Source organism: Halichondria panicea, chromosome 8 (genome assembly GCF_963675165.1).
Source record: "Halichondria panicea chromosome 8, odHalPani1.1, whole genome shotgun sequence".
NCBI classification, from domain to species: Eukaryota; Metazoa; Porifera; class Demospongiae; order Suberitida; family Halichondriidae; genus Halichondria; species Halichondria panicea.
This window is the reverse complement of record NC_087384.1, coordinates 1,353,785-1,377,658: the sequence shown is the minus strand read 5'-3', so window position 1 is coordinate 1,377,658 and position 23,874 is coordinate 1,353,785. Positions and strand designations below refer to the sequence as shown.

Genomic DNA, 23,874 nt, shown 5'->3' with positions numbered 1-23,874 from the left:
CTGCAATGCCCCCGGATGGAACCAATGCTGGCTCTGTAGACTCTCTCTGTGGGGGTCTCCTCTTAACAGCTGGTTTTGGACGTGTTTCAGTTTCCACCTCGACTTTACTTTTTGGTATTTTGATAGGTGATTTTATTCTCCTTTGCTCTTTCTCTGGCTCTAAACTGTTGGCAATGGAAGCCACTAAACTCCTTTCGTTCTGTGGACCATTTGGTGTGGGTGCTGGAGGTTTGTGCGGGTTGTCAGGGTTACGTGTCAGCCTGGTTCTCGTGGGGACGCTGGGACTTGTTGTACAGTCGTTGACGTGTGTTTTAGTTCTGCTTGGCTTCCTAGAGTGTGACCTCTGAGGTGGTGGTGGTGGGTTATCTTCCACTGGCTTGATTTTTCTATTCTGTCTGCGTCCCAATGTCATTGATTTTTGCTTTAGTTCATCTTCGAAAATGCTTGATCGATCATCTTGTACACTGCTGTCATCAATGGACTGTTGTTGCATAGCTTTCCAAGACATTATGCAGCTACTCTTTAATATATTTACTTGTTACTGAATCAAACACACAAGGTGTATATTGCAGCTATCTATAGAGTATAATTATTTGCTTTCTAACTTTCTCTATACTCGATCTATAGTTAATATGTTGTTTGGGTAGCTATAATAATGTTGCTTGTGGTTGTTGATCTTATTGTATATAAGGCTGCTCTACAAACAGCTTGAGTATTTATATGCAAGTTTAATTTCAGTATGCATGCATGATCAACACGTCTTGTTATTCTTCTCGTCCCCTGTCTATAGTATATATAAACTTTCAGTTATGAGAATGTGTGTTATGTACATGCAGCTGCTACGTTCAATACGCTCTATAAGCTGTTATCATCATTACATAGTTCATTGTTGTCATCATTTCATATCATTTGTCCTACAGTATATCTATAGCAGGAAATTTTCGCAGGTGCAAAATGTTCGCTATTTGGCTCGAGAGCCAACCTCAGAAGAAATGTTGTAATATTCGCATTTGAATGCCAGGAAACCACACCCACCAAGAGCTTTGAAATTTACCCAGTGCGTGGGAGTTTATCCCTTTAATTTTCGTGTTAACTTCTCTGCCCTAGCTTGAAAAACGCAAAATTTCATTGTGCACTTCACGAAAATTTCCTGCTATACGGTATCAGTACCTTCATATACTCTTGACAGTATAATTACAAATTTCTGAACTTTTATATATACTCATCAACATTCTTATTAAAGTTCATGGCAAACATTAACACGCACACAAAGCACACACAATATTATTCTTGTTCACATAAAATATAAAAGGAGCAACAAATAGATGTGAAAATGCAGTTTAAAAACACAGCACTGATTGATTACTGTTCAACAATATGTTCATGCTATACACCATTCGCCTTGTCAGACATGCGGCTCTTCCTCTTAGATACGGCTTGCCCGAGTGTGACGTGCTGGTTGTCATGGATGAATAGAGAGTTTGTCTGATAGTGTATAATGATATCGTCGATGCTCGGGAACATGAGACTTCCCATACAGTACTGACCGTCAGGGGTGGGGTCTATGTTGAAGTGCCTGATACTGTGTGTGTGTGTGGGGGGGGTAATGTGAGGGTGGAGTACAGTGGAGGAGTGTGTGTGTGTGTGTGTGTGTATGGGGGGGGTAATGTGAGGGTGGAGTATAGTGGAGGAGTGTGTGTGTGTGTGTGTGTGTGTGTGGGGGGGGGGTAATGTGAGGGTGGAGTACAGTGGAGGAGTGTGTGTGTGTGTGGGGGGGGGGTAATGTGAGGGTGGAGTACAGTGGAGGAGTGTGTGTGTGGGGGGGGGGTAATGTGAGGGTATAGTATAGTGGAGGAGTGTGTGTGTGTGGGGGGGGGGGTAATGTGAGGGTGTAGTGCAGTGGAGGAGTGTGTGTGTGTGGGGGGATTACCCTACATGTTAGTAACTCCATATAGCTACCGTATCATCGTGGGTAATTTTGGGGGGGGGGGGCAAAAGTTCATGGTTTTCGTGGTTTCATCTCTGAGATCGAATATTTTACCTACAAATGAAGCGACCATTGACTACCTTTACCTGCAGTGCAAGCAGCAACTACGAAAATAATATCCACGAACTGATTAATATTTGCTCAACCACGAGTGTTTTGACCCCTAGGCCTGGAAATTACCCGCTATACGGTATTGTACACTACAGCTGTCAGGTGAAAGTGACTTACTTGTAGTGGTACCGGACAGACAGAGCGTAGTAGCCATCTTTAGTTGTTCTCTCTCGAACAAGAAATTCTCTTTGTCTTCCATTCTAAAGTGTGTGTGTGTGTGTGTCAATTAAAGAGTATAATAGATTGAACAACCCTTACAAATGGACAGACATAACATACACTGTTTCTTACATGTGAATGAGTTAAAATATAGACTACACTACTGCACACTCCACCCCCTCAGTTGTCTACGGAATCAGTACAGCTGTGGTATTTTGGCCACGGTCCAAGGAGCATGGTTGCTACGCTAATAATGGCTAATACTACAGAAATGCTTCCAAACTAATGGTTGCCTAGGGGTATACAGTAAAGCTGGCTACCACACAGTGAAGTGCGGGTATTCTACATGTACCTCAACAGAAAGCCTAGAGCATGCACTGTACAGATGCATTTCATGGTTACAGGTCAGACTACTCCCTTCCGTACATGTGAGGCTACAGAAACCTCTTAAACAGACGCTACATGTAACTATACTGTCGTGAGTAAACAAGCGCATTGTCACAGGAGGCCCAACATGCTCAGAGTAACAAAGCAAATAAAAGCAGGCACTTTCGATATGTGCTCTAACAGAAAATAATCATGTTTCCAAAACAACTTTACCAGCTATCATAAAAACACACACACTATACTCAAAGCAACTGTCAAAGTTCCAGGAAACGGCACACACTACATCGACCATGAAAAGCAAAGCTAGATCACCGGCTAGCACAGGACTGAGGCAATACTAACATGAATAACCATGGGGCAGGACTATGAGTATAGCCATAGGGCAGTACAGGATACATGGAACAACTTACAGTCTTCCCACTCTTAGGAGGAGATTACAGACCACACTGTAACCATAGCTAAGCTAACACTAGGCAACCAGCTCTTGTAGTTTTATCAATAAGCAAGCATCATGCACTATTACTACACATACACTGTACATGTAGAGGCTTTGTGAGCCATCACATGACATCAAAGCTTACATCCATTAGGAAACTTTCAGCCTGAACTCTCTCCATCTTTCCAGCAAACCAAACTGCATTTTCTGGGATAGAGGAAGCAAGAGTTGCAGTCATAGCAATACGAGGAACAGTGCAGCAAGACATGAAGACAACTGGCTATACTTAGTTTGTATACTGACTGAGATTAGACTAGACTGGAAGTTCATTGTGTAACATTGGCTTTTATACACACAATGACAGGAAGACCTAACAAGGCGTTCATTGGCAAGGTGCCATGGTTGCCAATACTTACACAACTTCTATTATTGTTCTCAACATTAACGCTTCCTGAGTGGCAGTTTGGCATGCATTGTACATGGGAGATTGCTATATAGGCCGAGGGCACACCACCTGTCAACAATGACCCTTTACCAGACAGCTATACACTATATGATACATACTGTAAATGTGCATGTGGATTGTCAGTGTACATGTAGGTACATGTAGGTACATGCATGTCAGTGTAGGGTGTGCGCTCACCTATCGACTCGGTGACTTCGTCCAGTGTAACGTAATCTTCAGCGGGGACATCCCCTGGTTTAAGGGGGGATGGGGCAGTTCTGCTTGGACTGGTAAGGCCCACCTCAGGGGCTGAGGTCTGAGAGCCAAGTCTACGAGTGGCGTTAGCTGTAAGGGGGTAGGGGGATGATGATTTAGTGTGGTGTGTGTGTCCAGTTGTATGAAGGAAACGTTGATCATTGTTTTTAATTGACAACTAATCTCAATCAGTGGATATGATTCGTGCAATCAGCAGCTAGGTTTTACATAATTATGATCTCACTGAGCATGCCCAGTACCTGGTGGTAGAGGAGGCGCTCCTACTACACTGCTAGTGCTGCTGTACTTCTGTGGAGGTGGTGGTTTGGCTGGCCTCTTGGACGGAGTTGGAGGGCCTGGGGGATCGTGTTGTGTAGTCAGGCACATGCATGAACATGGGTATAATTATATTGCTCAGAAAATGGAAAATTTAGGCCCAAAATCAATCAGTGATCTAAACACAGCATTAGATACGCCTTAAAAGACTAAAAAATTTTAATTGGACGTTCCTATAACACAAGTTATAAAGAGTCAAAGTTATCTGCAAAAAAACAGGTCCCATGCTTGGAAAAAAAACACAACACCACATTTGTATATGTATCAATGTTGTAGACACACCTATTTTCACAATCACATCAATATTATGGACACACCAACATTATATAGCCATGCACAAACACACACGAGACAGCACAATATCGTGTGTACACATAAACACACACACTCTGAAGGAACGCACAGATCCATGGCTATTCCAGTAATGAATTATGTGTATACTAGGGGGGAAAATGAAAACATTATACATTACCCCCCGCAGTACTTCCCCCAGAGTACTGACCTGGCTCTGTGATGGGCATTGATTTGGGGGGCGAGGGTTTCCCCTTATGTCTCCCGGAGTCAACCAGAGAGTTCTCGATATCGGCACTGTACCCTCCGCTGCTATGGATACTGTTGAGGAGGTCACTGCTGGGGGTCAAGTCCAGTCCAGGGGAGGTCTCTACGGCTGCCACCGTGTGACTGCGTGGCTTCCTGACAACTGGTGGAGGAACACTTGGTAGGGGAGCATTGGACCTATGGATATTGTCGAGGTCACTGCTGGGGGTCAAGTCCAGTCCGGGGGGGGTATCTACGGCCGCCACCGTGTGACTGCGTGGCTTCCTGGTGACCGGGGGACGAACACTTGGTAGGAGAGCATTAGACCTATGGATATTGTCGAGGTCACTGCTGGAGGTAAAGTCTAATCCAGGGGGGGTATCTACGGCTGCCACCGTGTGACTGCGTGGCTTCCTGGTGACCGGGGGACGAACACTTGGTAGGAGAGCATTAGACCTATGGATATTGTCGAGGTCACTGCTGGAGGTCAAGTCTAATCCAGGGGGGGTATCTACGGCCGCCTCTGTGTGACTGCGTGGCTTCCTGACAACTGGAGGAGGAACACTTGGTAGGGGAGCATTGGACACTGACCGATCCTACAGGGAAGGAAGGAACAGCAAGGTTATTGGACTGGAAAACAACTGCAAATCTCCATCTGTGATAGTTGTAACTAGAAAAGATAATCGTTATGACAACTTTTGGGAGTGTGTTACAGCATATGCATAGTACTATTACAGGCATAGCTGGGAGAGGCTCGATTCACATGTGGGTAATCCCAATTCTTCTAGAAGCAGACCCCTCCCATGCATGTTTCTCACCCTTGCATTCAGCTCCTTCCAGTAGTCCCCGGGGGTCCAGCCCATCTTCTCCCCAACCCTCACCAGCCACCAACCAGACTTTTGGTTTATCTTAATCAGATTACATTTGTCCCCAATCGAGAAACTGAGGCAACTGTCGGAAGTTGCCGAGAACGAGAATACAGCCACGTACGTTATTTTCTTCTGATTAATAGCAGCAATGAGTGCAGGCTCAGAGTTTCTGTGCATTAGAGGTGGGTGTGATGATATCTCTTGTACGCCCGGAGGGGATATACTGTGTCTTGCTATAGGAGATACACTTCGTTCCAGAGGTTTCTGCTGATAATCATTAAACTCTGAAGTTTGCTTGTTTCGCTTGAAAAAATTCCTAGTTTTTCCCGGCTTTGGTTTATTTAAGGGTAGGAAACCGACGTCACGCTCTGGTGGTTTTTCAGTGGGTGGGTTACGAGCAGGAAGGGGCGGGGCAGCGTTGTTTTGTAAGAGAGGTGGGCTGTATTGTTGAGCTCTTGTATCAGAGGTGTCACTACTGGAGGAGAGGAGGTCCTCCATACTCTTAGCGCGGGAGAGAGCCGGCTTCCTCGTAAGTATATCTTTGGCTTTGGGTGAATAGGGAGGTGGTGGTGGAGGCTTGGGGTTCCTGGGTTTGGGGGGACTGTGAGCAGCCGGGGGAGCTGTGTGTGTGTGGGGGGGGTAGTTAGTTAGAGGGTTGGGAGTATATAGCAGTAAATACATGTAACTATCGATGTACATATCTTTAAATTAGAGCTCTACAGATCAAATCAAAATTAAAGATGTAATAGCTACTAGGGATTTTAATGACATGGTGTGCTTAGATCTGTGGCCACTCAAAATCCATGAACTTTGACCGTCCAAATTAAATGCTAATAATTCAGAGTGAAGAAAGCAGACTTACAAGACATGGAATTCGTTGGAGGTACTTCTTCCATGGGGGAGGACTCCATATGAATGTATTCATCCTCAAACACTGGCAGCTCCGGGTCGATGCTGAACGATTTGTTGAGAGACTGCTTCGTCGGCATTTTACCCACACGCGGCGGAGGGGGTGGGGCTGGAGACAAAGGGGTTAATAAAAACAATGGTTAGGGGAATTATGACCAAAAACACAAAAACGTTAGGAATGTTCATCAAAATGAAGAGAATTTTTCGTAATATTATACGTACCTTCTGTCTTGTCCTTAGGTGCTCTAGTGGCGACCTCATCGCCTCTCTTGAGGTCCTCTATGGGATCTACCCCGGACATGTCCACATAGTCATCGAGGGCAGGGATGAGGTTGCTCTTTGTTGGGGGGTCCAGCTTGTCCAGGTCCTCGTAGTCACATGACGTGTGGTTTGGAATCAGGTCAGAACTTCGAGGCGTTCGTTTTGAAGCAGTGATGCCTTTCGTTGGAGTGTGAGGTGGTGGTTTGTTGATTGCTAGAGAACTTTTGATAGATTGTTTTGACAAATCAGCGTTTTCAATGGAGCCTCTTTTTGGAGTAGATTGTTCTTTACTAAGAGGGGCAGCCTCCATAGACTCATACAAGTCCTCCACTATAGCAGGCTCTGCTTTAGGTTTGGGTTTAGGTGGTGGTGCCGGCTTCGGAGCTAAGACTGGCTTCTTCACAGGTGTTTGACTCTTCATCTCTGCATCATTAGCGTAGATGGCCTCACTTCCATCAGTGCCATCGCTGTATTCGTCACTCCCTTGGGGCGGCGTAGGGGACACAGATTTGGACGTACTTCGAACCGATCGTTGCGAATGACCCGACAATCGTTTAGTTGGATTAGAAGCACCGGAAGATGTTCTCCTCACTTCACTAGACCCCCCACCACCACTAGACCCCCTACGAAGCACACCACCACTCGTGCTCCTCTGTCTTGTGGGCCCGTTGGATTGAGGCAGTAGGTCGACAGACGAACGAGGCACTTTATAAATATGATCATCGTCGTCTGAGCTATTCTCTGCGGGGTCACAATATATGTTCTCCATGATATTGGCTAGCTCTGGATGGGTACGAGGGGAGAGGTAGCCGGGGGGAACATGGTTCACCAGCGAGCGGTCCAGAGTGTTCCTGTACAGGAGAGAGGGAGGGACGGTGATAACACGTACTAGCTGTTATAGAACAACTAAAAACACACACAGAAACAATTTGGTTTGTCTAGTTGAGAATAAAATCTCCACAACTAATTAGTGGCAGTGTGTCTACAAGACACTAAAGGTTCTGTGTAAGCTAGCCAGTACATATGTAGCTATAGCAGACCATCAACATAAATTATAGCAAACGTGGCAAACGATTTCTAACGCCTTCCAAAACTACATAATTATACATGTATATGTGATATACTTAACAGCATTGTGAGTATAATACTGACCTCCGTGGTGGTGGTTGATGAATGTTGAGCTCCTCATAGATAGCTTTCTCTGACTCAAACGTACTCTGTCCACTTGGGGCACGTCGTATCAGAGCAGCTGGAGCAAAGCCAGTCTGTCCGTTACACCTGTATATGGACAGAGAGTCATGTGACTTGCCGGACACGTACGTACGCAGCACAGCCACACACACACACACAATGAACGGACGCACACACAAACAGTGGATGCATGGACGCACACAAACAGACGGTGAAATATAGACACAACCTTACTTCCATTGTTATGCAGTAGACAACATAACCATAGCAACCACCATTCATATGATGCTTTGATACGTATACACACTAGTAGCCATACAAACGCAAACTTAAGTCCTCAAAGACAAACCCCTCCCTCTCCAATTTACGACGGTATTTATAAAAGTACTGACCTTATTTTCCACCAGCCATCCATTGATTTTGCAATGACGATGATTCTGTCCTGAGCCCTGAAGCCGACCTCGTCATCACTGATAGGTGTGTAGCCCTCCATAGCCTCGTACACTGCAGTAAGGGGGGGGGAGGCAAACATAGTTAAGGCATGGTATATATAGTCCTGTCCATTTTAGACAGGGCTGTCGATAGCTTGAAGCAACAACAACACTAGCCTGTAGACTAGACTACATGTAATGACACGCACGTACACAGCTGTATGTATGTAATGACAGAGAGACAGTGAGAGGATGTGACATAGACACTACACTCCACATTTGGTGATGTTGATCAACGCCCTCCACCAAACAACCAGGACTGGCTCCAGCCACACTAGCCGTCAGCTATCTTGACGGTCCATCTATTTATCTCTCTACGCACAAGCCCACCCCCCTCATGAGTACCAGGCTGGTCTATCTACGTACAAGCCCACCCCCCTCATGAGTACCAGGCTGGTCTATCTACGCACAAGCCCACCCCCCTCATGAGTACCAGGCTGGTCTATCTACGCACAAGCCCACCCCCTCCATGAGTACCAGGCTGGTCTATCTACGCACAAGCCCACCCCCTCCATGAGTACCAGGCTGGTCTATCTACGCACAAGCCCACCCCCTCATGAGTATCAGACTGAGACAAGTAGCTATGGTGTGTATGTACGAGTCAGCTTGTGCAATACGTACATGCATGTGATGTGTGTATAACCCTCTCAGTACTATATTATCTCACCTTCGTCCGCGTCCGTGTGCAGCTGCTCGTCCTTGTCCTGTGAGCCATCATTGAGAGACTCAAGGAAAGCAGCTGGAGCATAGCCTTGTTCATCATCTGACATCACCATCCACCAGCCTAAACGAACGTACGATTCAGCTAATGTTAGTGGAACCTTAACGCGACGCAGGCCAGTCGTCATTGTCAGGGACGGGGGCTTAGTACAGATTCCTGACTACAAGTACTAGTAGTTTACTTGTATTAAGCAGAGATAGTTACTAGAGCTAGCTGGTATTACTTGTATTAAGCAGAGATAGTTACTAGAGCTAGCTCGTAGCTGTCTTAACATTAATTGCTAACAGATCTTCAAGCTAAGCTATAGCTGCTAACTCAGGCTTTCACAAAACAATCAACTAAGCATAGACTAAAGACCGGCGTATTGTGAAGCTCATATATTATAGCCAGGTGGAGTGCAACACTAGACACTACAGTGTGCACTGGAAGGGTGGAGTCAAGCGACACATGTACTGGTATTAAATTGCCTCCATATTTGAGAGTTGACAAACATAGCTTGGCATTCAGATTGTGTAAAGTGGATATGCGTTATCGTAATGTCCTCAGGGCGGTGCTAAATTACCTCGTAGTAGAGCAATGTCTTTTGGCAGCTTTCTTAATTAATCGTCTGTGGAAATGGAGATCACAGACACTTGTGGTATAAATTATAGCTTTGAGGATCGATCGAGGTATTTGGGCTTTGCTAACACGGAGATCTTTGCCAATTAACTCGCAGTAGTTTATTAACTCAACAACTCCTCCTACCACAAGGCTACTCTCTCTCTCTCTCTTACCAGTGTCATGCTTCTCTATGACGTGCACCAGCTGGCCTGTGAACAGGTCCACCTGATGGGAGTCCTTGCGCTCATAGTCACCAAGGACACGATACTGCTCCAAGCTCTCCATCTCATCGGGGTGGGAGATGATCGAATCCAGTGCTGTATGTGTATGTGTGGGGGGGGGGTTAGACTAATAATATAATAACAAGTGCAGCAGCTACTAAACTTATGCTAATAAGGGCAAAATAAAAAAACAGAACAGTGGAAGTCAGTCAAGGAGGGAAGTCAAGGAGACCTTCACCAGTACAGAGCCCCTCAAGTGCTGACCATAAAGTGCTCCCCTAGACCACCTTCATAACAATAACAGCCGGTGGTCTAGTGTGTGGGTGGGTGGTGGGGAACACCCACACACACATTAGCATCAATTAAACAAACCACTCACAAACAAACACTCAAACTAGAGCACTAAAGTGCAAACCCTCGGCTGGTGACATGATTATAAAGAAACCAGAGTGATATAATGCAGTGCATGTAGTGATGTATGACTAAGCTGTCTCACAGCAATTCAGGAGAAAAAAAACTAAACCAGACTGGAGGCATGCTGAAACATTGAGAACAGAGTTTTAGTAGTACATAGATATATGCACTGTGGACTAGGATCACAGCAAAGAAGCCTGGAGTCTCAGAGAACTATGGCTGCTGGATCTGGAGTAGGATCTCAGAGACAACAAACCAGTCCACAATTTAGCTTTCTATTGTAGTGACCCTTTCCATTGTTCCTGGTACGGAATCACTTCAGCTGTAAATACGTAGGGTACCTCGAATAAAGGCCGCGTGTAGTTAGCTAGCTGCCAATGTGCAAGTTCAAGCTTCTTAGCTCTTGCTTGTTTTTATATGACAACAAAGTTTTAACATCAAAATCTGTCAATTTTAAAACTGTTGTGTGGGTGGAGGCTATATCCATGCTGTAAACGCAGTGCTATGGCATCTAGGTGTGTACTCACATATTACAAACAAACCAACGGACTACTATACCCGTGGCCGCCCACGCGCGCCTCGGGTAACAAACTTCAGTGCATGCACATGGATTCACCAATCCATGGTTTAGCTGATGTATACAGACCTTCCACACTTGTGGTTGTCTATATTAGCTAGTACTATGTTTGGTAAACCAGATATTGAAGCTATAATTGGACCTGGTCTGCCCCACAAAACATCGATCTCCATAAGCAGAGACAATAAGTGACCTCACTGACAACAAAAGCTTCTTGAGGGCCAGGCCATACAAGTGCAACCACTACTAAGTGCCAAACACGGCCCAGAGAGGAAGTCATGTGAAACAACAACACAGAGCAGCAGGTGGTGTTCATGCAGGGAGGTTGAGGTGGGGTGTGGGAACAGGGTAACAGATAGGCTTCTAGCTATAGCTACAGGCACTTGTTGCTATGGGTTACTGTAAGGTATTTGGCATATGTAAAGAGAAATACACTTAGTCAACAAATTTATTGCTAATTAAAGTTAGCGTGTCTTGAAGAAACTCAGAGCCACAACTTTAGTTTTGAAAGCTTAGAAGGAGGTCTTTTAGATGGTGCATTCAATTCTTTACACAATTTCGGCAAATATCATGGGCTAACGTCATGTATAGAGACCATGGTAATTTGCTGAAAATGAGAAATTGATCAAATTTCAGAGTTGAACATACATTTGAAACAGCTCCTTCTACGCTTTCAAATATTGGGTCACTAGAACTAAAGTCATATGGCTGTTCGAAGATGCCACACCAACCAGCTGTATGTGTATGTGTACACAACACACATCGATACTAATAGAATGTGAGCAAACTCAGTGGGCACAAATTCATCAGTTCTTGGCTGAGAATATTAATAATTTAATTTAGCACCAAATGTCAGTAATAAGTTCTATACACACAGAAAACCTAGTGTCTCTATACACACACACACAAGATGGGGGTGGGTGGCTGTGGGGGGTAACACACACACACACACATACACAAGGTGGGGGTGGGTGGCTGTGGGGGGTAACACACACACACACACACACACAAGGTTGGGGGTGGGTGGCTGTGGGGGGTAACACACACACACACACACACACACACAAGGTGGGGGTGGGTGGCTGTGGGGGTAATACACACATACACACACAAGGTTGGGGTGGGTGGCTGTGGGGGGTAACACACACACACATACACAAGGTGGGGGTGGGTGGCTGTGGGGGGTAATACACACACACACAAGGTGGGGGTGGGTGGCTGTGGGGGGTAACACAAGCAAACATGTACATAACAAAGGGACAACATGTTATTGATCTGACACACTTCTAAAGCACAGGTATTTGATGGCCGGTATGTGTATAGTAAGCTAGCAAAGCATTTCCTACGCAGTTACTATACAATTAAGGGTAATGGACAAGAATTCAATTTTAACGGCTACCAGTACATCGCACGGTGGGATAATATGGAACTCTTAATATGCACTCCACTTACAAGCTACCACATGAGATAGTTGATACGCTTCCTTTAACTGGGCCTCCTCATACATGCAGCCACGTACTAAGCAAGGAGTGGCAGTCATTAGCACATGGTGTACAGTAGTAGCCCACTCATTGCCCTCAGGCAGGGACCCCCAGTGACTATAGTAACTAGGGGCCAGGGTCATGTGCATAGCTGCCAGACACAACACGCACTGGCACAGTGCCCAGTCAATTCCTGCATGTGCAATTAACCAACTACACAGACTCTTCCCCTCACACCACACGAAGGGAGGAATACCCCCCCCCCCTCTAAGCACAGCAGGGGCACAACAGATAAAATTAAACAAAATATGTACTAGCTTGCTTTTAGTCTTATATCAGTTTTGACTCTTATGCAAGGTCTGTACTGTACGCCAATCATATAATAGTCACTGGCCCCAACCCTCTACCCATGCAGTCTAGTTTATGTACAATCAATAGCTACAGTAGCACAATGCAATGCAATACACATGCTCCCACTAGAGCTAGCTCCACACATATAGCCAAGCTACTGGGACTCACGAGGATAGTAGACTGAGGCAAGATATGCAGGCAACACAATAGCCATGATCAGACAGCTTCCTCAATTTTAAGTTGCTCTTGACAGTTATATAGTTAATCCACAAACTTTCTATACAGACAAGCTTATAGCTGACAGAGAAGAGCCTCTTATAGCTTGCCAGACTGAGTGTTGGTGGTGCCTAACAGCTCCTATTATAGCCAAGCCCTTGAGTGGTTTCCTAGGATCAGAGCAAAGTGCTGGCCAGACTCATTTGTCTGGCCTCAGCTGCACATCAATAGGGGACAGACACTATTACCATGCAGCCTAAGTGTAGCAACTATACACTAGCTGGCAAGTACATCAATGCTCCCACTAGCAACAGAGGGGGGCAACCATGGCAATATAACTACACATACATGTAGTACGTAGGATGATCTTACTCCAGTCCCAGCTGCTAGAAATTATATACTACAAACAAAATTGCTCAGAATTTTCCTTAAGTGGATCGATATTTTAAAATAAGCATTAATATGGAACAGACAAATTAATGGAACAGACCAGAAGTGAATACATGCAATGACACTGTACGTGTACACACACTCACACTCACCACACACACACACACACAACACACACTCACCATGCACACACACACACACACACCCACACACACACACCCACACACACCCATCCACACACACACTCACAGTTTGCATTAGCAGCTACGGAATGTGAGAGTGGGGGAGGTGATGTCTCCTTCTCCTGGGTGGGTGTGGTTACATCGCTGAGGCTGAGGGAGCCGTTGGTCTTGAGGAGGGGAGGGGGGGAGTCCTTTCCATTGGACACCAGCACTGGGGCAGAGATCACATGACCTGGGCCGCTCTGACTATGACTGCATGGTGTGTGCGTGTATAGAGAATTGGAATATTGGAACTAGAGGTACGTGCGGTGCATCAAAGTTATAGTTGTTGATTTGTCTCATTTAGAAACAACCTAATAGGAGGCACTTTCAACTACTTTTGCATTTCTTACGACGTTAGGGGGGGAGGGCTTGGGCTGTGACGTTAGTATTGACCCCACAGGGAGGGAGGTCGAAATGATAACGTCATAATATTAACGTTAAGAAATGCGAAAGTGGTTTAATTGAGTTGCTTGAGGGCCAGAAATCAATCGTCGTATGTAATACTAGATTAATTAATTAATTAACCCTCCCCCCACAGACTCACTCTCTCAGCAGCGTGTCGTCAGGCCATATGTTGAAGAATCCAAACACTAAACCTGACTCTGAGATCTCTGGTGGGAGCTGTATCAGTTGCTGTGAGGGGGCGTATGGTAATGAGCGCTCAAGTTACAAGCTACAAATGAAGAGAGAAGACCACATGGCCTGGAGCAGTTACCTGACAGAATTCCTCCACTTTCTTCCGTCTCTTCTCTGCCACCTGGTGAGTCTGGGTCCGTACCAGCAGTGACTTGCCTGCACCAGGGGATCGTATAGATGGGGTTATGAATATGAGGGTTATACAGTGCAATGTACATAAATTATGTTTAAGTTAATTTGATACTGGCCAAAAAATTATTTTGGTGAGTTTAATATGTATTCATATGGTGCGCTATATTTTGGAGTTGGCGCTGTAAATTTCATCAACTGCGATATTAATTATAAAGCCGTAGGTTCGTAAATGGATTCATTGCTATAGGCTGACAGAAAGATCTACATGTAGCTGGTGAAGTAGGTACATGTACGTGTCCTCACCTGGTAGATCTGGTAGAGTGAGGTCTGCATCCTCCAGCTGAGGGTTGATCATGAGCAACTTGGATACCAACTCTTGCAGCTTCACCTGTGTGTGTGTGTGTGTGCATGTATGGGGGTGGAGCTAGGTGTTGGGCGTGCATGTATGTGGGTGGAGCTAGGTGTTGGGCGTGCATGTATGGGGGTGGAGCTAGGTGTTAGGTGTGCATGTATGGGGGTGGAGCTAGATGTCGTGCGTGCATGTATGGGAGGAGGGGTATTGTGTCAAAATATTGTTCTTTTAAAAATCGCTCCTAATTCATCTGACCCCATTCTTAGAGTTACATGTACTACATACGATAATAGTAACAGCTGGCTGTCATTGCATGAGCGAGTGTGTTCATTGTATTTAATGCTTACAGTGTGCTATTTGCTTACTCCAAAATGCATGCAAGTATAACCGTACGCTATATTATAAAATAGGTAATAGCCCGAAATTAGCACTATAAGTGTGGGGAAGCTGTCCACTGAGCCTGGGAAGACCTGACCAGCTGAGTCTGATGACCATGTGTCATTTGACTTTTGCATAGGGAATAATTTGCACATGCATTAGTTGATTAATTTACAGTACCTATTAAGGTATTTGTTATGCATAAGAGCCTTGAGACTTATCACTCTAATCAGAACTCTGTAAGCAGAAGGCCACCAAGTGTGAGGTGAGCCTGCTCAGATGCAAGACAATATTAATTTTTGTCTAGCTCTGGATAGTGGAACAATTACTGGTAGATCGGTCAAATAATTGCAACCTCATTATGATAATTATTATAATTATATCCACTGCCATTAACAACAGGTACAGTACAGTGTGCATGTACAAATGTGGTGTCAGGACAACCATTTGATCAATTGTGTTTGTGTCTCTGGAGACCAATCTAATATTCATAGCGGACGATTAATATGGATATGTTGAGTGTGAATACAAGCCAAATAAGTGAGTGTGTGTGTGTGTGTGTAATTATCGAGTCCATTGGAATTGTGTGGATGGTGAACTGATTAGGTACGTGCAATCAGTGAAGTGGTACCTCTAGCTCGAGCGTACACACACAGTTTAAATATGTCACTCCCCCACGCATATCACTGCGTGAAGCCAGTCAAGCAATGAAGCATCTCTCTGTATTATTAGTCGGCCTAATTCCTCAACCATGTTAACTCTGTATCAAATATCCAATGGGATGAGAAAATATTTATCAATGAATACCATTAACAGCGCGCGGAAACCATTCGCATGTTGCTGCATTGGATTACAGTAATGGCTGACAACTCTTCCACCATCAAAACACGACACATTCCATAAGTAGACTGGGGTGTCCATTTCTGAGGTCATTCAATAATTGCTCTCTTATAAAGATATTTAATTGGCAATGCCACAGGATGCTCTACCATGGGGCTTGTGCCACACTCTCACTGACAGCTTCGATCACCATCTATTTTTGAAACTCTCAGCCAATAAATTGTAATGTACGTACACGCATTAGCTCAGCTAGGAGCTGTTAATGTACAACCTCATACGTAGCTAGAGGGCATTCGTAGCTAGCTAGAGGGCATTTATATTCTCTACATGGTGCTACATGACACTGTACACACAGCATAATTATAATAATTATTTGAACGAAACACAAAACAGTTGTTCGCTTGACTAACCTTGTAGAGTGCTTATATTCTTACGCCTACTGTCTACTCTACATACCTCTCATATCACCCACTCCCTTTAGAGGACACATAATTATTTCCCGTGGGTAGCCCAAGCAATTGTCCGTATCCAATCTCTACACTAACACAATGTGGAGTTCTTTTATGGGGTGTTGTATAATTTATTTAGGCCTCTTTATTGTGGTAGCTCTGGTAATGTACACACTCTTGTGGTTACACTAAGTGGAGCCAGCCAGATACTTACCACAAAGTCGAAGAATATGGAGTATCTCCTATAAATGGTTGTCTCTGAGCCATTGGTCCACTTGACAACCACTTTGTACACCTGCGTAGAATACAAGTCATTAGTACCTGAGGCCATTGCCTTCTCTACACAACTACTAACTGAGCCTTAGCTTTCTTTGTGGAAGTTTATTATTATTCCTATATAAGCACGTGTCTCAATCCGTTGTTGACTGGGTGGATGTGAGATGACAGGCGCTAGACTAAAGACAACCACCTCCCCACTTGCATATAAAGGAACTAGCAACTAAGATATTGAGTCTAACTAATGGTGTTACCAGAAATTACTTTATATCATAGGAAAGCACTGCAATCGTAATTATGCTGCCCTGAGCCCCGCCTAGGCATGACTACCACTAGACCTACTGTTAGCTCTCACTACAGTAGCTTGGTCAATTAATGTACAAGCACTGTTAGACTCACATAATGTTTGGATGGATACTTTCTCTTGATGGTCTCTGGTACAGTCACATCTTTCACCCAGGGTTTCCTGGAGTCTTGGTCCTCAACAACCCCAAAGTTAGATGCAGTTGCATACAGGCAGTTATCCATGGAGTTCATATCTTGTAATTTGGCTAATAGCTTCTATGCACACTCAACTGATCCAGTAGGTAGCTGCTAGCTAGCATGGCTGCATTGCAGTGTTTGGGGGAGTGGCAGCTTAGTCTTAGGACAAAGTTGATTAGATTTGACGCATGCGCAGTAGAAGCCACGTGGTGAAATGCCCTTCTTTGTAGGTGAGCCAAAGAAGTTTGTTTCTTCAACTAGAGCATTTCTTTTGGTTTACCAAGCTTGTATTTATAGTATAGTAGGTAATACAGTATACTGTGTGTGGAGAAAATCATTTTCAACTGCCTAATTGCTTGTATTTCATATTACATAATACTGCCTCCTTTGTCTCTATACAGGTATCCTATAGTTACTGAAGAATCAAATACATAGCTTTGCAACAATGACAGGACGGGCGAGAGGGAGAGCGCGAGGACGATCCCGTGGACAAGCTGCAGCTGCTGCCACGAGACCAGGAGAAAAGTCGACTCAGGGAGCCACTAGCGAGCCCCAAGTGGGTAGAGGCGGGCGTGGCCGGGCTGTCGCTGCACAACCAACCGTGACTCCTGTACAACAAACACCACCTCCTCAGCTGCCAGTCGAGAAAATGGCTCAGATGACGGTGAAAAAGACCCCAACCCCTCCTATGAAGGAGCCCACCCCTCCTATGAAAGAGCCTACCCCTCCAGCGAGTGGTGCTGGGGTTGGTCGTAGCACTGGACGTGGTGGTGGTTACACTGAACCTTGCACACGCCCGGAACACATTATCGACAAGAGAGGAACGTCAGGCACGCCCATTACTGTCATGTCTAACTTTGTCTCTCTCAAGAATCGACCAGACTCTGTCATCTACCAGTACAACGTTGGCTTTAGTCCTCAAGTAGATAGCAAGCGTGTTCGCTACTTCCTCATAGCCCATCGGGAGGACCTCATTGGAACGGTGAAGACATTCGATGGTATGATTCTCTACCTCCCCATACGGCTACCAGACCAAGTTACAAAATATATGTCAAGTCTGAGGGACGGGACTAATATCGAGGTCACCATCACGCTTACCAACGATCTCAATACTAACAGCCCAGTTTGCATGCAGCTGTTCAATATCATCTTTCGCAGGTGAGTGTGAGTGTGCGTGTGTGTCTTGATCGTTAGAGCATAGAGATCCTCCGCTATCTGGTTAGAGCCTTTGGTTATCTATTACTGTGGAAATTTGTGGGTATGTTGTTAGTAAAGGTGTTAATTTGCCTGAAAAAGGAGTCTATTACCCCATGCATTTTGTAAGGCTATGATTATCAATGATAGCCAGTGCACATGTTGTGTTCAATATTATTATGTCTCTGTATTTGGTTGCAGGATTCTGTCCTATCTTGACATGAAGCAGATCGGCCGCCATTACTACAACTCCAAGATCCCCATCCACATCACGCAGCACAGGTACACCTAGCTAGCTGTTCGAGTCTTTATTTGAGTCTCAATGAGATGTGCTGCTTGCTCTTATCTATAGGAGCATCTGTACTACACACTAGGCTAAGCTGTGGTCAGTGCACAATAGTATGAGCTTATCTCGTGGACACACACCATGAAACACAGACGTCTTTTGTGTTCACTTTCCCCCCTCTTTTCCGCAGACTTGAGTTGTGGCCTGGTTTCATCACGTCCATCCTCAACTATGATTCTGGTATTCTCCTCTGTGCCGACATCTCCCACAAGATCCTCCGCACGGACACAGTCTGGGACTTCCTCAACGAGCTCTACACCAAAAGCAGGGGAGGATCCTTCCATGACATGGCCACCAAGACACTCGTCGGAGAGATTGTTCTCACCAGGTAAGGCTAAAGGGATGTGTCTAAAGTCTATTTGCGTTGAGTTCAGCCCCGGAAGTTATGATGTGGTCAATTATGGCTTCCTTTATGTGGTGGACAAGTATGCATGTGACTTTCGCATGGAAAATGCTAACTTTTAACTGGCTGGAGCTTACCAGCTGCACAGCATATAGACAGAAGCGCTTTTTAACAAGGAATCCAATGGTATATGAATTTCAGTGAAGCATGACAAAGTTATGACAACTTTATGAAGGTCAAACTCAACACAAATAGACTTCAGACACTAGTTGATAAGATCTACATGGGAAGTACATGGGAAAAGTGCCTCAGAGCAGGTATACTATGGGACTTAGTATACCTGCAAATTTACTTAGTATACCTAGTATTCCGTTGTCAAGTAATTGTATTGTAGTCAAGCGGTTTACGCATGCGCACTAGTATCTAAATGAGTTAGACAATGTTTTGTCGGTGTCCATGTGATTTAGAAGCCCTCAGCCACTTTAGTACCCTCGCTATGCTTGGGATACAAATCAGTGCCTTTGGGCTTCTAAATCCCATAGACACCTCCAAAACAGTGTCTAACTATTATTTAGTTATTTTTTTAAGGGCTAAGTAGTGTTCATCGTACTAGGTTATTTCGCTAGCTATCTTAAACTTTTTAGATATCAATAACTTGAGTTTTGAGCATGTAGATTCATTAGTTACTAGAGTTGTAATGGTGAGGGCAGAGCGTAAAAAACAAGCCTGGGCATTAAACAGAGTGTGTGCATATATATGTAATCTCCCTCTTTCTTTCAGGTACAATAACCGGACGTATAGGATTGATGACATTGACTGGGACTCCAACCCACAGAAAACCTTTAACCAACACGATGGTACACCAATCTCCTTCTCAGACTACTTCAAGAAAGTGAGCTCTGAGATTTAAAAGCCTCATTGACTTGACTCATCCATTGCCCACCTCCTCTCTCCCCCCTCCAGCAATACGATATTGAAGTGAGTGACTTGGATCAGCCTATGTTGGTGAGTCGCCCGAGCAAGAAAGAGATAAGAGCCAGAGGAGGCAAGGATGACCCCATCCTACTGGTGCCTGAACTATGTACTAGGACAGGTGAGCTCGTACTGTTAATGTATGCTCTCAGAATCAGTTGATTCTTATAAGTGCAGTCAGTATACTGTTACTGTTAGTAGCTGTTTTACAAAACCAAAGTGAGCTACTCCTCCTTCTCCAGGTTTGAGTGACGAGGCTAGAGCTGACTTTCGTGTCATGAAGGATCTGGCACAGTACACTCGCGTTGATCCAGCATCTCGATGTGCCACTCTCAAGAAGTTCATCCAACAAGTGCAAACGTACGCAAGAGTTAGCTAATGCCCATAAATTATATAATTATACTCCCTCCGTTATCTGCAGTGAGCCGAAAAGCAAGGCTGAGCTTGAAGGCTGGAATCTGGCCTTTGACAAAGATCTGATCACCTACCAAGCTCGAGTCATGCCACCAGAGAAAATCTACCAAAAGGACAAGACTGTAAGTGGAATATTGAAGAACTTGTACATGTTGTTACCCTCGCCCACGTACACCCCCAGCTGAGCTACAATCCCGAGGAGGCAGACTGGGGTAGAGACATGCGTGGTAGTGCCCTCATCTCTGCCATGGATATGAAGAACTACATCATCTACTGCACCCAGCGTGATTCAGGGGTTGCTGAGGAGTTCTTCATGACTCTCAAGAAAGTGTGCCCTCCCATGGGGATTCGTATCGGGCAGCCGACGGTGAGGACACTGCAGAACGATCGCACGGAGACATTTCTCAGAGCCCTTGGGGAGGACCTGGGCCAGGGACATCAAGTGCAGATGGTGAGAGAGTGGAACCACATTCAGGGGTTTAGCTGTTTAGGGGGGTGGCTAGGACTTGTAATGGGAAGTATTTGTGAGTTATACACTCAGTGTGTCTGTTGCCAACTTCAAGTGTCCATTTCCCCTCAGGTGATTTGTGTCCTGCCCAACAACAGGAAGGACCGCTATGATGCCATCAAGAAGTTCTGTTGCAAAGATCGAGCAGGTAACACATTATGACCGTGCTACTATAATAGTATACCATTTACCTATCCCCTCCAGGATGCTCCCCTGTACTGTCCCAGTGCCTCCTCTCAAGGACTCTCTCCAAGAAGCAGCAGCTTATGAGTGTGACCACAAAGGTTGCCATGCAGCTCAACTGCAAGCTAGGTGGAGAGCTGTGGGCCCTCGAGATACCAGTGAGTACTGTACATGCATGCTGTACTAATAGATATAGGCCTGTATTCTGCCAGGGGCACTACTCTGTGTGTTTCCTGATTCACTCTGGCCCAGACTATGCTAACTCCATTAAAACCCAGTCTGGCCACCTATAGCCCTACTGGCTCCTGGTTGGAGATACAGCCATGAATATTCTAGCCCTAACATGTACAATTGCAACCCTTTTGCCTCAAGTACATTGTATGCTGGTGCTATAGCAACCAAGAGTAGATGTGTTTATATACCGTTGTGTTCATGCACTCAGATCAAGAACTGTATGGTGGTGGGTGTGGACACGTATCATGACTCGTCACGCAGGGGGCGCTCTGTGGGGGGCTTCATTGCTAGCACCAACAAAACACTCACCAAGTAAGCCAGCGCGTGGAAGTTAAGCATTCATTTTTTAACATTGTGCATTTCAGTTGGTGTTCTATTTAGAGCACAACGTGTAAACTCCACCCACCTCCCACACAGATACTATTCTCAGACGATGTTCCAGTCAACTGGACAAGAGCTGGCTGACAATCTCAAGGTAGCCATGTCCTCTGCCCTCCATAACTACCACAAGATCAATGGAGTGCTTCCTGACAGGATCATCGTGTACAGGGACGGTGTGGGTGATGGACAGGTGGGTCCTTATGTAACTGAGTGGTGACACCTTGTAGACATGATATATTGCACCTGCTAGAACCCCATAGTATAATCATCAGTGACTATGGGGCGTATAATGTGTGCTATAGCAAAACCTGGGAAATTCGCTAACACTACGATATCTCATGAGTAGAGTTTGATAGTAGAACCCAGGACACCTAGCTCTGGAATCCATTTTCTTGAAGTCTTCTTTGTCGATCTTGATGACTATTAATGGTTGCTCTCCTGTGTGCATGTAGTTGGCTGCTGTGACTGACTATGAGATACCTCAGATCAAGGAGAGCTTCAGAGCTCAGGGTGGAGAGTACAGGTAGGCGGTGTGTAACAGGTTATGTACGTATTTACTGATAGATATAGGCCTGTATTCTGCCAGGGGCACTACTCCGTGTGTTTTCTGATTCACTCTGGCCCAGACTAATGCTAACTCCATTAAAAACCCAGTCTGGCCACCTAAATATAGCCCTACTGGCTCCTGGTTGGAGATACATGCAATTAGCAACTTGTTCTTAATGTGTTCCTGGATCATAGCTAATATGTGTTTCCCCTATCTCATGCAGGCCCAAGTTTGCTGTCGTGGTTGTCAAGAAACGTATCAGTAGTCGTATCTTTAGGGTTATGGGCAACAAAAAGCTGGTCAACCCACCTCCTGGTACAGTCATTGACGACAAAATCACCAAGCCAGAATGGTTGGTTAATAATCTATGTTATCTTGTTTGATAAGATATGCCTGTACCAGATTGTGTGCATCCAGTCATGCATACTGTTCTGATAGGCCTGTATTCTGCCAGGGGCACTACTCCGTGTGTTTCCTGATTCACTCTGGCCCAAACTATGCTAACTCCATTAAAAACCCAGTCTGGCTACCTAAATATAGCCCTACTGGCTCCTGGTTGGAGATACAATGCATGTCACCCACAATATTATTAGAATACCGTAGTGTTAGAAATATACATAAGCAAAAATTCTGCATTTTGACCAATTTTAAGGCTAAAAAATGTTACGCAGCATGCATGGAAGCTGCTCACATACATTTTTAGCGCTCTCTCCTCTATAGGTACGACTTCTTTGTTGTGAGTCAGAGTGTTCGTCAAGGCACGGTCACTCCCACCCACTTCAATGTTGTACATGACACCTCAGGGTTCAAACCTGACCACATGCAGAAACTGACCTACAAACTCTGTCATTTGTACTACAACTGGCCGGTAAGTGTGTGTGTGAGTGGGAAAGGGCCAGCTATTATAGGTTTGCAATGAAAAGAATCTAAACTGTGTCTCTAAAGTGCTTCGATTTTGTTGGCCTGGAATGTTTGAAGTCATGTGATCATTACTCTCCTCTTGCAATAGAGCATACATATCATTTCCATTGTGGTGTTGCCAAGTGCTGTTACCTCAATGGCAGAACGTTATGCCAGAGTACTAGCCATGACATACACACTTGCTGACCCACTCATGTCAGCTAGTGATACTTATGGCAACATGCAATGCAGTAGAATATTACTTACGATATTCATTTGTGTATTCTGATTACCCCCCTCCCCCCACACAGGGAACTGTTCGTGTGCCCGCCCCCTGTCAGTATGCCCATAAGCTAGCCTTCCTAGTGGGACAGTCCATCCACGACACACCCTCCAAGCTACTGGACGACAAGCTCTACTATCTATGAGTGGACTGACCTAAACTGGGGCTTTTTTCTAGTGTTATCACCATTATTAACCAACTTGTCATTTATACAACCCTCTTGTCCATACATCTATTGTAATTTAACCTATAGCTATGGGCTTGTGTTTTGTTCTCTACGATCATCTTAGTGCTGGCCTGGTCGGCTGTCATCATTTATCACACATTGTTAATCTCATTCAATCTGTTTTGCTATCCTGGACCTCGATTCATTCCCTCGTTAGACAAGACTTATTATGTCATATTGAATGTTATCTGATTACGTGGGGCTTCACCTGAGAGGCTCTATATAAAT

General features: G+C 45.0%; 3 protein-coding genes across 6 annotated transcripts in view; 2 read left to right on the top strand and 1 right to left on the bottom strand.

Moving 5' to 3' along the window:
* Nucleotides 1–23,874, top strand: part of LOC135339652 (serine/threonine-protein phosphatase 6 regulatory ankyrin repeat subunit B-like) — a gene marked incomplete in the record, with an annotated part of 1,209,744 nt that overhangs the window by 937,610 nt on the left and 248,260 nt on the right.
* On the bottom strand, nucleotides 1,195–17,274 carry LOC135339651 (SH3 and PX domain-containing protein 2A-like). 2 transcript variants are annotated; one of them, XM_064535865.1, is made up of 19 exons: nucleotides 17,032–17,274; nucleotides 16,571–16,651; nucleotides 14,641–14,725; nucleotides 14,285–14,361; nucleotides 14,114–14,202; nucleotides 13,595–13,779; nucleotides 9,869–10,012; nucleotides 9,042–9,158; nucleotides 8,276–8,387; nucleotides 7,845–7,970; nucleotides 6,654–7,543; nucleotides 6,385–6,540; nucleotides 5,472–6,142; nucleotides 4,619–5,249; nucleotides 4,041–4,136; nucleotides 3,724–3,870; nucleotides 3,226–3,287; nucleotides 2,216–2,298; nucleotides 1,195–1,582 (listed from the first exon to the last, which is right to left on the bottom strand). In XM_064535865.1, exons 1-19 carry the CDS (start codon nucleotides 17,167–17,169, stop codon nucleotides 1,387–1,389), a joined length of 4,086 nt encoding a protein of 1,361 aa, XP_064391935.1. In that variant the 5' UTR covers nucleotides 17,170–17,274; the 3' UTR covers nucleotides 1,195–1,386. The 2 variants fall into 2 exon arrangements, with proteins under 2 accessions (XP_064391935.1, XP_064391936.1); XM_064535866.1 differs by lacking the exons at nucleotides 13,595–13,779; nucleotides 14,114–14,202; nucleotides 14,285–14,361; ... (1 more) ...; nucleotides 16,571–16,651; nucleotides 17,032–17,274 and adding an exon at nucleotides 12,908–13,090.
* On the top strand, nucleotides 14,184–23,828 carry LOC135339664 (piwi-like protein 1). Of its 3 annotated transcripts, none has more exons than XM_064535893.1 (17): nucleotides 14,184–14,329; nucleotides 17,517–18,273; nucleotides 18,511–18,591; nucleotides 18,786–18,983; nucleotides 19,779–19,890; nucleotides 19,962–20,091; nucleotides 20,213–20,330; nucleotides 20,392–20,506; nucleotides 20,566–20,835; nucleotides 20,965–21,040; nucleotides 21,097–21,233; nucleotides 21,518–21,621; nucleotides 21,727–21,880; nucleotides 22,143–22,213; nucleotides 22,461–22,589; nucleotides 22,958–23,105; nucleotides 23,449–23,828. In XM_064535893.1, exons 2-17 carry the CDS (start codon nucleotides 17,561–17,563, stop codon nucleotides 23,563–23,565), a joined length of 2,673 nt encoding a protein of 890 aa, XP_064391963.1. In that variant the 5' UTR covers nucleotides 14,184–14,329; nucleotides 17,517–17,560; the 3' UTR covers nucleotides 23,566–23,828. The 3 variants fall into 3 exon arrangements, with proteins under 3 accessions (XP_064391963.1, XP_064391962.1, XP_064391964.1); XM_064535892.1 differs by lacking the exon at nucleotides 14,184–14,329 and adding an exon at nucleotides 17,276–17,345; XM_064535894.1 differs by lacking the exon at nucleotides 14,184–14,329 and adding an exon at nucleotides 17,310–17,420.